The 13,635-nt window shown below is 42.7% G+C and overlaps 1 protein-coding gene across 3 annotated transcripts in view; it reads right to left on the reverse strand.

The window, feature by feature from the left end:
- LOC135259475 (B-cell scaffold protein with ankyrin repeats-like) overlaps positions 1-13,635 on the reverse strand; it is a 55,848-nt gene that overhangs the window by 12,984 nt on the left and 29,229 nt on the right. For all 3 annotated transcript variants that reach the window (XM_064343932.1, XM_064343933.1, XM_064343931.1), the window contains exon 8: positions 360-429. In XM_064343932.1, coding sequence (XP_064200002.1) covers positions 360-429 — 70 coding nt within the window. The remainder of the gene's footprint in view (positions 1-359; positions 430-13,635) is intronic.

The following is a 13,635-nucleotide window of genomic DNA, read 5'->3' on the forward strand; positions in this document are numbered from 1 at the left end:
AACAGGCCAATTGTCAAATACCTATTTGAAATAATCAAACATATTGCTTAACAGAAAGTAAAATCATATGACAAACGTGTTCTTAATATTGGTGAAAATAAAGCCTTTTAAAATCTTCAGTAATCTACAGAACTTTTACTGCTGTCTAAAGGGTTAAAGAATGTCAAATACTTTATTCATTTTTTTTTACTTTATTCCTTAAGCAGGCCCAGATTATAGGTTTTACACATGTATTCACACAGCTTGACTAGTTCTTACCATAATAGCTAATTCAGATTCAGGTGCCGTTCTCCAGTGGCAGAGACTCAGTCTGGGATTAGAACTTGCAAACTCTTGAGATACCAGTTTTACCTACTGACCTGCAGACCCCATCTTCTCGTAAATGTCTGTGTCTTCGCCGTCCTCCCTTGTGACGCCCTTGGACAAGTTCTGCAAAGGTGCATGCAACCCTTGAGTACAGCACATCTACCGTAGCTGGGCTGTCTTGTATAGCATATTACTTTACCTGCAAGCAAACATCTTTCCATACAGCTTAAAGGAGAATACTCTTGCATTTCTCGTACACAGGGCCAGACGTACCATCAAACAAGCCTGGAGCATCTGGCCTAATGTAGATGCTTCAGCACTTCCCTGACTGGAGCACAACCCCACAATTTTTTGAATAATTGGGTAGACAGTAATAGACTATGCAGAAATCAAGCATTACAAGATCATGTGACAACAGGAAAATAGAATTTACATGAGAAGACAGTTACATAAAGCTGAAATCATAGAGAATACATTCATGCTAACACATTTGATATAATGGAAAACATGAATATGAATGAATGAAATGCCATTACCAAGGGTGCTTGTAGAATGTAGACAAGATGGGAGTAATAGTTCATCAAAGCCTATCAGAGCATAGGAATTGTGCCTCAGCAAATGCCAATATGATGCTGGGGTATGTATGAAAATGCAGTGATTATAAATCTTAAGGGTACTGTTCGGGGCACCAAAATACAAGACAAAGAGGAAATATATTAAATGTAAAATTAATAAAGAAAGACGTGATGGCTTCAGCCTAAGCAGGAGGGGAAAAGGGAGGAATTTCATTGAGGATATTAAATTTTGGGAAAAAAGGGGTTTAAAGTAAATTATAATTGATTTTTTTAGGCTGAGTTCCATCAGTACAACAGAGGTGTCATGGTATGGAATAGCTAGCCAGCTCATTTAGTAGAGGCAAGAACCCTCGGAGTGCTCAAACTTAGACTTGATCCATGGCAGGATACTCTAGTTGGCAGGTAAATGGCAAGCCTAGATGAGCTGAATGCCCCATTCTTGTCTTGTGTCCGTATATTCTTACATCAAGGACAGGTGAGGGGGTTCGTTACTGGCATACATTCTGAACACCTTCCATAGGAAAAAGACAGAGGGTATCAAACACAAATAAACATTTGTGGATAACTTTCACTTACAAGTAAACACAAGTATTCTCTTCACAGACTCAGTTTGGTGGGTCCGTTTTAGTGATCACTGAACTCAACAAACTGTGTTTGTGGAGAAAAAACTTCACTTTAATTGGCAGTCAAAGTTAAGGCCAAATGTTGATTGAATCCTTGGCACAGACTTTCCAAAGGGAAACGGATCAAGGCTTACAGTTAGGACTCAAAATATTTATCCAAACCTGTCAGTTAGCACATATGAAAACCCGCTGCAGGCAGGTTTATGACAGGGAAAATAGATATCCCCAATTTCCTGAATAAATATAAATAAAATTATTCCTAAAGAAGCAGTGACCCAAACTTCTCCCCAAAATATTATTATAATAGTATTTTTCTATATTCACTATAAAGAGGAAAATTCAATAAAAAAAAAAAAAGTTTTTCAGATGCTGTAGTTTTCCATTTATTTTTAGCCATATTGACCATTCATACAACAGGAAGCATTTGAACGCCATGTTTTCAATTCAGCCTAATCTCCTTGACAGCCCTGAAAACCAGCACTGCACACACAAACACGTCCGCCCTGAAAAAAAGCCTCTGTTATTCTTTTTGTGTTGTAACTTAGCAACACTAATTCAATAATAATAATAGCCCTTACCTTTGTCTTCAATGTTAATATTGCACATTATGTATTCTGTCAAATTAAAATATTCAAAGCAGAAAAGGGGGTACTGAGCAACTCAGAAGATGCACTAATGCTCCACACCACAGTCAAGGATATAAAAACAAAAAAAACTTTGATGTTCGACATTAGCACAATATTGGGTGTCCACATGTGATCTCTTTCAATGATGAATTATGTGGTCCTGTAATTATTCCATTAATGGAAAATAATGATTATGGGGCGCTCCATTTTCTTTCCTGGGCTGGTTTAATTTTAGCATATTTCTCTGAATGCGCATTGACAACAGATTTTAAATACGCTACAAACAAGGTCTGCAATGACAGAAAGTACACCACACCTGCAGAGGTCATACTGGTAAAGCCCTGAGGACACACAACATCATCCCCCCCTGCTTGGCTAAATTCCCTCTCCACTTTCATTTTATTGGTCGCTACTGCAGCCAGTGGAAGAGAACTGAGAATCTCGATTTACCTGATGCAGTTGGTTGAATAAAGTCAAAATCAAAAACTAAACAAAGAGGTTGATTTCTCAATAGATGTCATTGCTTAGATATACACCACATACCCAAGGCCAAAAATGGCTCCTGATTCAAACGAAAATACAAAAGCCTGTAGATATTGTGGCCCATTCGGACTGGAGTATAACACCCCCGAGAAGCATGGGAGTCACCAGTGAAAAGAGTGTTTTCAGCTAGCCCCACAGCAATACAGACCATGGAAGTTCCGCATAATCTAAATGTGGTCAGTGGCCACCCATGGGGCGTGGGAATATACCAGAACAGGCCAAGAGAAGCATCAGTTGACAGGACAGTGGCTGACAGGCTGGAGACTCACCCCCCAGGGAAGGTTTTACACCGCATTACAGGGTTCCACAGCCCTGGTCCCAGAGAGCCATAGGGTCTGCTGCTTTTTGCTCTCACCATAAAATCAGCATCCAATTTGGACCCAAGAATCCAGGCGAGGTGACTTGATTACGCAAACACCCTGTTTAATTGACCAATCAAGTGCTAGACAACACTGAAAACCAGGAGGGCTAGCGCCTTCTCCAGGTGCCAGCTGCAGACCCCTGCAATGCTTTTAAAATCCATTTCACATGTGTATCCACACAGTCGGTAAACTAGCCTAAAACTGGCATCCTGCACATCTACCATAGCCATTCCACATGTGCATCCACACAGTCAGCAAACTAGCCTAAAACAAGTATCCATGCTCAATGCTGAGGTCCTGTAAGACAGTGCTTGCGATGAATGCTCCCATCATACGGTGCTGGTTACAGCCCATGCATTTTTCTTCTTACTACGATTCAAGAAATTCAAAACCTCTCCTTTTCTATTGGCTCCCGCCCGTATGAATGTGGTATGTATGTCTATTCAGGCAATAATTATTCACATTCAGCTAAACAAGAGAATGGCCAAGGACACAGCGATATGAAATCATTTCATCCAACATGTACAGCGGACCCCTTTCCTGCATTATGATTGTATTGCTTCTTTTTCCTTCTCCTTGTGGCAGAAAAGCTCAGCATGCTGGAGATTGTAATAGGATTCCGGGGCTAGAAGAGGGAACGTGCTGTTTTTGCTGGGGTAAAAGAGATTAGAAAAATGGCGTTCATCAAATCCCATTTCCATTCATGTTTTCGTACAGTTATGAGGCCCTGTGACTGATCTTTGTCAGTTGCAGTCTGTTTGCAGCCCTGACATCTTTGTGAGCAGCGCCCATTTCCTCACACCATTCACTGCAAAAGGAGCCGTTTTACTCAGATGCAATATACAGGCTCATAATACTGAAAAAAAAAACTTTCATTGCATCCCTGCTCGTAATAAAATTCCAGCATTGCAGCATTTTGTTCCTCTATTGTTCATTATAATTAAATTCCATTTTAAAGACTTAAAAATTACTTCCAGATTTTGAGAAACCCTGAGAAAATTTTTTGAGAAAATATATCAAAAAATCTGCTTAGCAACATATAGATTATAAATTACACATAAATCCTTGAAATGTGTACTACAGTTGCACATAAATATTATTAAAACTGCTGTGGATTAGCAGTGCATATTTGTGCAGTCACATAAATGGGTAGGATAAAGGTATAGAGGTTAATGAGATCATATTCTCTTTTTTTGGATGCATCACAACCATATAAACGACAAGCCTACGTCCCACATTTAATGCTTTTTCACATGTAGAAGTAGTTCATCATGTCATTATATTGTACTTCCTGCTTAAACTACCTGCTTAAAATGAAGCAAGACCTTCATACCTTGAATGTCTGGAAGGATGCAAAACCTAGAAAAACATCTCAATGCGTTTAATTCACATGAGCTGTAAAAGGGGTGTGCTGCCCTTGACTGAAGGCCTTTTGAGGTTTGAATACTGTGAATACGGAGGGCCCATCTTCACCAAGGTAAACTTTTCATTTCAATTAAACTGTGAAAACTGTGAAACTATTTTTCTTTCATGGCCGCATTGAGATTATTATGAATTTGGTTTGTAACAACAGCAAAAAAGAAAAAAAGCATGAATCCTCACATATGTCAGTTAACCACATGCATATGTAACAAGCAACCCTGATTTATTCCAAATTCTCTGGATGTGACCTCTTTGTGGACTCAAAGATCGCATTTCTTTGGGGTCAAGTACATTTTGCTTACATCACGTCACTCTACCAGCATTTGTCTCTTCAATTTGTGCCTTAAGTGTAGTGTGTCTCAACACGCAGGGTCACATACAAGTCACCTGTGAGTGTGGATAGTCAGAGAAAAACAGATCTGACGTGAAAAAAATCAGAAGAGGACCAGATATGACAGTCTAAATGTAACCCAAATGCATCAATGATACTAAAATTAGTTTAATTTCCATAATATGCTAGCTGCATCTGCTAGCTTATTATCATATCCACTTAAACACGTAATAGCCTTTTTATTGCCTTTTTACATGTCATAGACAGAACTGCAGCAAATGATACCTATTGAAACTGAGTTAAAAATGAGGCAGTAGTGGGAGAGCAACTCCCTATTTTGAAGGAAGCAGGGTACAGCTTTGACTGCATTTGGCCTGAAGGGATAGATCATACCCATAGTTAAACGATTAGATCAACACCAATTGCATCCCTGTGCATCTAGCACAAAGATATTACACAATATCTATGGTCTGCATGCTAGCAGTGCTATAGCTATGAATGGCTGCAGACGGAAGCAATGTTAGCTTTGCAAATTAGTGATGGAAAAACACTTTACAGCACCTCCAAAAGATTATTACTCGTGTGTTTATCACAAGTAAAACATTAGTTGTCGGTCAGATACATTCAGAACTATACTTGACAAATAACCATGTATCTATCCACTAGGAACAGTGATTAGTTGCTAACCAGTTTCCAGGTACGCAGGACTATTGGCTGCAGATGGAGTGGTAGTGGGAGTGCAATGGAAGTGCAAGTTTACAGTCTGTGATACACGTCTACTGTAGTTCCTTAACTTCAATTAGCAGAGCTAACATTGCTTCCGTCTGCAGCCATTCATAGAAGTAGCGCAGTTAGCATGCAGCCCATGAAGAGGTCACAAAGCCAAAGGCATTCCATTTTCCTATCACACAGAGGCTGAAAGACACATTGTCCTAGATGGAAGGGGAAAGGGCAATTAGCTATAAACCAGAACAGCACTATTCAAATTACAAGCAAATGCGCTACCACTGGCTGATGTCACCGACTGACCGTTGCATGAAAATCGCCATGCAAACCAGAAAAAACTTTTGCATCGCACAGGAGTGGCAGAAACAAGCAAAAAGAAAGATAATGTACAAGCATTTGCAAATGCATGATACCCAGTACACCCCATATGCTCATCCAAATGTGCCCCTCAGATTGGATATTTTGACTGACCAAAGACAATTTTGCTGTGAATTTAAAAGACCTTTAAACAGTAGACTGATGCTCAGATTATTAGCCATACGGTTAGCAAGCTAGCATTGACCAACCAGTCTATATTTGCTCCTGTAGACTGGTTGCTTGTTGGATCAATAAAAAAACAGCTGGGCCTCATGCTGATTAGGCTGCCTATTTTTCTTTTTTATCAAACAAATCAAAGCTTTTTATTACAAGACAAAGACACTGCCCAATCACATTCCTTCCTAGTGAGAGGCATCACAACTCCCCCACCACGCAATCTGATTAACCAGTCATCACATCAACAGTTTGATAGCCAATTGCATGTTCCCGTGAGAAAAAGAAAATTCCAGATTTTCAGTTGCACTAATATAATGGTCTGGTTTGAGGACTGTAGGAAGCCTCCCCTATCCAAATTATTTTTCTTCTTCTTCTTCTTCTTCTTCTGTGGTGGCTGTGGCACAGTCGAGCTCATGTCTGTTAAAAAGCATCTCACTGCGCACAAGTGATCCTCACTCGTCAATCAGGTGCCTGCAAGTCCGCCAGGTAAGCTGCACATCGAGTGTTTTTGTCTGGCTCCAACATCTACGTGAGTCTGACTTGTAAACGGTGTTGCGATGGTGGCTGAGATTGCGTGTTCTGGAGGACATCACATGCTTCTCTGCATTCTCTCAAATCGATAGAGCTGGTTACACAAATGAGTGCTTACAGTAAATGTATACGTTTGGGCATTCCAGACTGGGGAGAAAGCTCCTCCATTACTTTCAGAAGAATCTGCCTTTGACCTCCAGTTAACTTTAAATGGATTAGCACAAAGCCCCTCCCCACTCCCAGGGAATATAGCTCATCAATGCGTCTATCGTTAATTACTTATTGACATATTGACATATTGACAAGTTTGCTACTGCTAGGAGGCGGACCTTGCATTGAGTGCATTTATGAAACGTGCAATCAAGCCAATTAAATCTTCTGAGGGCCACCTTTTCACCAAGTGCCATCAGCTTCACTGGAGTCACATGACTGCGGTCTTCTGACGAGCCAATCTGTGTAGTAGGGCTGCATGATATATCGATATATCACATTTAAAAAATCATAATAAGAATAGCTGCCACCATAGGGCATATAGACAATCTTTCCTATTTTTTGTTTAGCCATCCCTGATGCGGTAATAACCAACCAAACATCAGATGCCAATGTGAAATGCTTCCGGGAGGAAAAAAAACCATTCCTGATATCTTTTGGGTGCTGATAAGACAGCCAATCAGCAGCAAGGCCTTACAAGATTGCCTATATACCCCATGGTAGTGGCTATTCTTATTACGCTAACTAAAATATTGATTTGATATATCATGCAGCCCCAATGGGAAGGAGACACACTGCCACATGTCAGCAGCTGCATGAGAGAGAAGGTGGCAGGGGAGAGGAGAAGAGTGAAATGGCTTTACATAACCTTGCAAATACTGATGGGGGGTTTGAGGCAGAGATGGCACGCGTGTGGAGGGGGGGGGGGGGGTGGTCTGGGATTTAGGTGGGAGTGCCACAGGCTCATCAGCAAGATCCCGATCTGGAAAAAGTGTTGTCACAGACACGATGATGCTCCATTGAATTGTGCTTCCCTGGATGCGGCTTGTTGATGCATTTTCATTATGGGCTGCAATTCAAATGCCACAGCTTTGAGCGCATTAATCTCAGACGCACTGCAGTTGGTTTATACAAAAAGTTGGTTTATTACCCTGCAGACATGGCTCTTTAGTTCTAACTAGAGCGCTTTCAGTAGTTCGGCTGTTTGCCTAAAGTAGGGGTTCACAAAAAGGGCCAATCTGTTTCGGGATTTTATGCCAATTTCTGCTCTTATTTATTAATCAGCTCAATCTTTTTTTTAATTTTTATTTGCCATTTCCAGTCCCACCCAAATTTGGAATGTCCAATTTGGAAACAGTACAAGCATGCTCATTATCCGCCACCTGCTGCCAGCAGTTCTCCTCCAAAACACGCAGTGCAAGCCAACTGCTTCTTTTCACACCGGAGCCACAAGCTACAAATGCGCAGGGTGGGGGCGGAGGAGACCCAATCATACGCATGGGCAGAGAGCCAGCCATAAGCACCCTGGCAGCCAACAGAGGACGCTCGACAAATGTAGACTGCTATGCCCGCCAATCCCGGTCTGAGACTGTGGTGCTCACTCATGCGCTACAAGCAGCGCTTTTACTGAGTGAGCTACCCAGCAACCCCTAGCTCAATCATATCTTGATCTGACTTTCATAAAAGCAGTAGATTTTACTGTGCTGAAGTACATGAGTGAACCAGCATTGTTTATAAAGCTATTAGAAAACTCAAATTGGTTATTGGTAAGGTAATTTGTTGGAACAAAAACCAGAACACAGACTTGCCCTCCAGGACCAGAGTTGTGCACCCCTGGATTGAATCAAGTATCCAAAAGCAAGAGTGACACAATTTCAGGGCTTGTATTACAGTTGATAATCACTACAGCATGCAAATTGACAGTGTCTTTGATTGGGCGGATACATAATTTGCATCGGACTCTCCGGTGGGGAGCATGTAAATCACTGTGAACATGCGCAGCACCATCTGTAGGCAAGGAGGCCCATTTGCATGATAATGTGAGTGTAGAACGCAGGTGTTATACGACTAACTGCTGAGAGAATGGGAGCACTGCTTTTACAGAGGCACATCTCCAGAGAACCTGGAGGACTCCGAAAACTGCAGTAGCCAAGATTAATTTCCATCAGGCACAACTGCAAGTAAACATCTTATCACACAAGGCGGCAGTGTAGTACAATGGGTTAGGGAACTGTGCTTGTATCCTAAAGGTATGGCACTGCCATAGTACCCTTGAGCAAGGTACTTAACCAGAACTACTTCAGTACACAGCCAGCTGTATAAATGGATCCAATGTAAAAGCTAAAATTGGGTAAATCGCTTTCGGATAAGAGTATCTGCTAAATGGCTATAATGTAATGAGACCAAGTTTAATGAAACTATATGTAGTAACCAGATAGAGCAAGAAAACACCACAAATGGTGCTCATTAAGCCTACTGTTTGTACTATGCTTACTGCAGATAAGAGTATATATTAAGGGATTACACACATTTAATGGCTGTCAATAATGGAAACAGTCAAATCACCAGCATTAGAGTTGAATCAAGATAAATGCGTAGCATGCCCACAATTTGAGAAAATGTTATTTTTCAGGCTGTTACCTGCTACAAAAGAATCTGAGGGTTGGGCTGGAGCACCTGCTGACTGAGCTAATTTGCATATCATTTACATGAATTTTGCATCACGCAGAACCTGCCCAGATGAGTGGGTTATTTATATTACAATCTTACAATAAAAGGAAAAGGCTTAGTATTTTAAAAAATCACATGGGGTAACAAGATGTTTACCATTTCCCTGTGGGGCCTGTGCGTGTGTGTGTGTGTGCGTGTGTGTGTGTGTCTGTGAGCAGCTGTCGAGCCGCAGTGTGAGTTCATTTTATGATTGGATTGGTATGAATATGACAAGCAGAAACATCATGTTCCCATATGCTGTTAGTGGCCCTGCCAGTCTTGCCTCATGAAGTCATTAGATTGGTTGTGGGGGATCCAGCTGTCTGAACCGTCCACCTGCAGCAGACTGCGCTGCCTGTGTGCAATCTGCCTTTAATCAGGTCCCCGCTCCTGCCCTTAATGTGCGAAACCGCTAGCAGAGACGGACCGTGGCGACGTCTCGGCCCCTCCATGGGCTGACTCAGCCCACGCGATGTTCCCCTTGACCCTTCACCTTGGCCCTTTGGCTCCGCCGGGCCGCCTCTCCGACCCTTCAGAGGCGCAGGTAGCCGTGACGACGCCGTTACGGGACGCCGTGGGCACATGCCGCCAATTTTTATATCAACGCGTGGCTTTCATTTTTTTGTTGATGGGTCATGGTGGGAAACGTACTGTAATGGCGTCTTGGTGAGGGCAGCAGATCTTAAAGATATTGTAGGGGTGGGAGTAACCACAGCAGGATCTATCATTGCCTGGTCCATTACATCAGGAATCAAGTGCCCCTGCTGTAAAAAGGCTAGGAACGATGAGCGTTCTGCCAGGGCGACCGTTCTGTGAAGTTTCCTGTAAAAAACACGACCGTGCAACTAGCTTTCACGGGAATGTTGTTCTCCATAGAGAACTGCAGGTGCTCAAAGAAATAGATGTCTAATGCCAGCCTTGAGAAATGGAAATAACTGAGAACTGTGAGGCTAAAGAAGTAATTTGCCATTCTCTAAATCTGTCCAATCACTGCTATGCACTGTTTGTACCTGCTGGAGCCCCATCCGTGTTGACTGGCATTGTATGTACAATAATAACTGTTTTTTTCTGGTGTATACACTAGGGAATGATTTGCAGTTCATCACATTAGATTGCATTGCACTATATTCATTTAGCAGATGCTGTTATCCAGAAGGACTTATTGGACTTGCGGTTATCCTAATAGTTTCAGCAACCATTTATAGTTACCATTATAGTGTAATTACCATTTCCAGTGGAAACTTGGCTTTTAACGGGCGAAGAGTGTGTGTGACAGAAGAAACCTGTTGGCCAAAAAGTGCAGTCAAAATCCCAGAAGCTTGTGCAGGATAGAAAGACCCATTGGGCATGAGTCACATTATAATAGAAACCACAGAAGAAGAGGCTCTCAGTCTCTAAGTGGATATTGCATTACTCAGCTCCGTGGTAAGGCTTTCCATAACCGGGGAGCCACAGAAATCACTCTGGGGCCACAGGGGTGTGGTTACGACCTCCACCACAAAATCTTGAAGGACCCGGTTGTTTTTCTGCAAGAGACATTGGAAATAAGAAACCTAACCATTTATTTTGCAGGTTTGGTGGACTGCCTTTCTACAAAGGTACCGATTTGATTGTAGCTTTGTGCATCTCTAAGCTCTAGTGGTGGCTTCCAAGCATGCTAACCTTATGCAAGTTGCTTTGGCTAAAATCGTCTGCTGAATGGCTCAGTGGTAAATTGGGATGGAAGTGTGGGAGGGATGATTGGGGGAGGGGGGTGTTTCCCATTCCCTACGGGCTCCCACCCCCTACGGTTACTCCCCAGTACGGGAATCGATCAATGAGCCTGCGGATCGATCGATGTGACGTGATGACGAGGCCCCTGCCAGGCGGCCAGATTTACTGCTGCCTCCCCGTCGGGCCTCCTGAAGGACTCCCTAAATCATGCCCCCCCTTGCTCCTCTCCCCTCAGACGAGCAGGTGTCCTGCCAGGAGCGTTGCACTGATGTAGAGCGCCCCACCGCTTACAGTGGAAACAAAACTACAACCATCCTTCGTCCTACTTCACCAGGACGAAGCCCCTTACAGAAATTAGTTCAACACGCCCAACAATTCATAATATATGGCCAAATGGGTACATATTATTGTCACCATCATTGCAATATAATACACAACAGTGAAATATGCTTATCATTACATTTTTACAAGAATGAACATGTAGCAAGTACACTACATTTCCAAAAGTATGTGGACACCCCTTCTTATTAGTGGACTCAGCTATTTCAGCCACACCCATTGCTAACAGGTGCATAATATCAAGCCATGCAATCTCCATTGACAAACATTGACAGTAGAATGGGTCTTACCGAAGAGCTCAGTGACTTTCAACGTGGCACTGTCATAGGATGCCACCTTCCAGTTAGTCTAATTTATGCCCTGCTAGAGCTGCTACACAAGTTCAGAGAACGGGACCGCCAAGTGCTGAAGCGTGCAGCGTGTAAAAATCATCTGTCCTCGTTTGCAACACTCACTACAGAGTTCCAAACTACCTCTGGAAACAACGACAGCACAAGACCTGTTCATCAAGAGCTTCATGAAATGGGTTTCCATGGGCGAGCAGCCGTAAACAAGCTTAATATCACCATCCACAATGCCAAGCATCAGCTGGAGTGGCGTATAGCTTCACTATCTGACAGACAGGCAGTCTGACAGACGGATCTGGGTTTGGCAGAATACATAATGGCAATTGTACTGGCTCAAATATATACAATGTAGTGTATATTCCAATGTATTACATTTATGTATGGAGGATATGGATCAAAAAAATAAAACACGCAATACGCAAGCATTCCATAGTGCATGTATGTTTAGATTCATGACCAGGGTTTATTTGAAAAAGAACTGTAGTAGGCGAGGGGTAACATGTTGAGCACACACTTGGCTTCCTTCTAATAGTCTGCATGGAAGGTTCCAGAATTCTGAACCCGGCCCAGCGGGTAACCAATCACATTCCACTTTTTCATTCCACATGATACATGACCTGTCCATCATGCATATTTCACGTACTTCCAGAACCAGAACCACCACACCTTCTGTCATCAGCCCGATGATGGCAATGGAATGAATGCTAATAACGCTGTGTGAGAACTCCCACAGCAAAGTAAAACAGCATTCCACCCACAGCAAACAGTGAAACAGCATTTCACCCAGTGCAAACAGTGAAACAGTATTTCACCAAATGCAAAGAGCAAAAACAGCATTCCACCCAATACAAACAGAGAAACAGTATTTCACAAAAGAATAAAAGGGTCACTTGTCAAATACCCATACAGCAAAAGGGGAAGTGCATTTAGCAAATGCTGGCCTGGTGCTATTAGTATAATGACATCCTAATTAAATTTCCACCTCGCTTCGTAATCCTTGCTGCTGCTCAGAGAGCTCGCCTGTTTTAATTGGATGGACAAAGGGTTCCGCTGGGCTGAGGAAAGTAATCATTTCACTGCCAGGAACTGCCAGCCTGAGACATTGTGGCTCACAGGACGGACCTCTGCGGCCGTGAAGCTGTGCGCCGCCCGGGCTCGATCAGATTTTCTGCACCACGTCGAAAGAAGAGCCAGGTCAGTTCACTAATATGCCTGCTGCATGACTACAGCAGGAAAGTGATTACCCTCATCTCACCTGACGGTTCGGACCCAGTCTCTTTTTTAACGATATCTGGGAAAGTTTGAGAAAAGAAGACATTGTAAAATGTCCGATGTAGGTAGTACATTGGAACTAACATTTGAAGGCATAAATGATGTTGCCAGACTCACCCTTATACACAGAGATAAGTAAAACTACACCAAATTAAAATACAGCATCAAAATGCTGCAATGCTCGACAATACATGGGCAACTGCGCAGATCACTGCAGCTTTAAGGGACTGTAATATATCACACTGCTGCGAAACATTTGTTATCGTACCTTCCAAAAAAAAAAAGTCCACAAACTTCTTATATATTGCAGTGCATGCCATTTTCCTGTGAGTACCTATGGTGTATCTGTAGAAACCTGCTGCAGTGAATAGGCACTCCAAATGATGCTTAGAAAGGTCAGACAGAGGTCAGCCGCACACCTTCCTCTGTTATAGATGTCCTGTTATCAGTCGGCAGGCAGGGTATTGGCAGGGTCCCCAGATGAGACCTCGCACAGACTGTAAATCAGGACCTGATCCATTTAGAGGGAGCAGGGGACCGGACTGCAGTAATGAGAGAGCTGGTAATGAAACCAACTCAGCAGAGACTTAGGACTTAGAACTTAGAACATTCACATACACGCATGCACACTCACGAATGCACACACACACGAGTGTGCACACAGACGAACGCACGCACACAAACG

The sequence above is a fragment of the Anguilla rostrata genome, chromosome 7 (genome assembly GCF_018555375.3).
Source record: "Anguilla rostrata isolate EN2019 chromosome 7, ASM1855537v3, whole genome shotgun sequence".
Classification (NCBI taxonomy): Eukaryota; Metazoa; Chordata; class Actinopteri; order Anguilliformes; family Anguillidae; genus Anguilla; species Anguilla rostrata.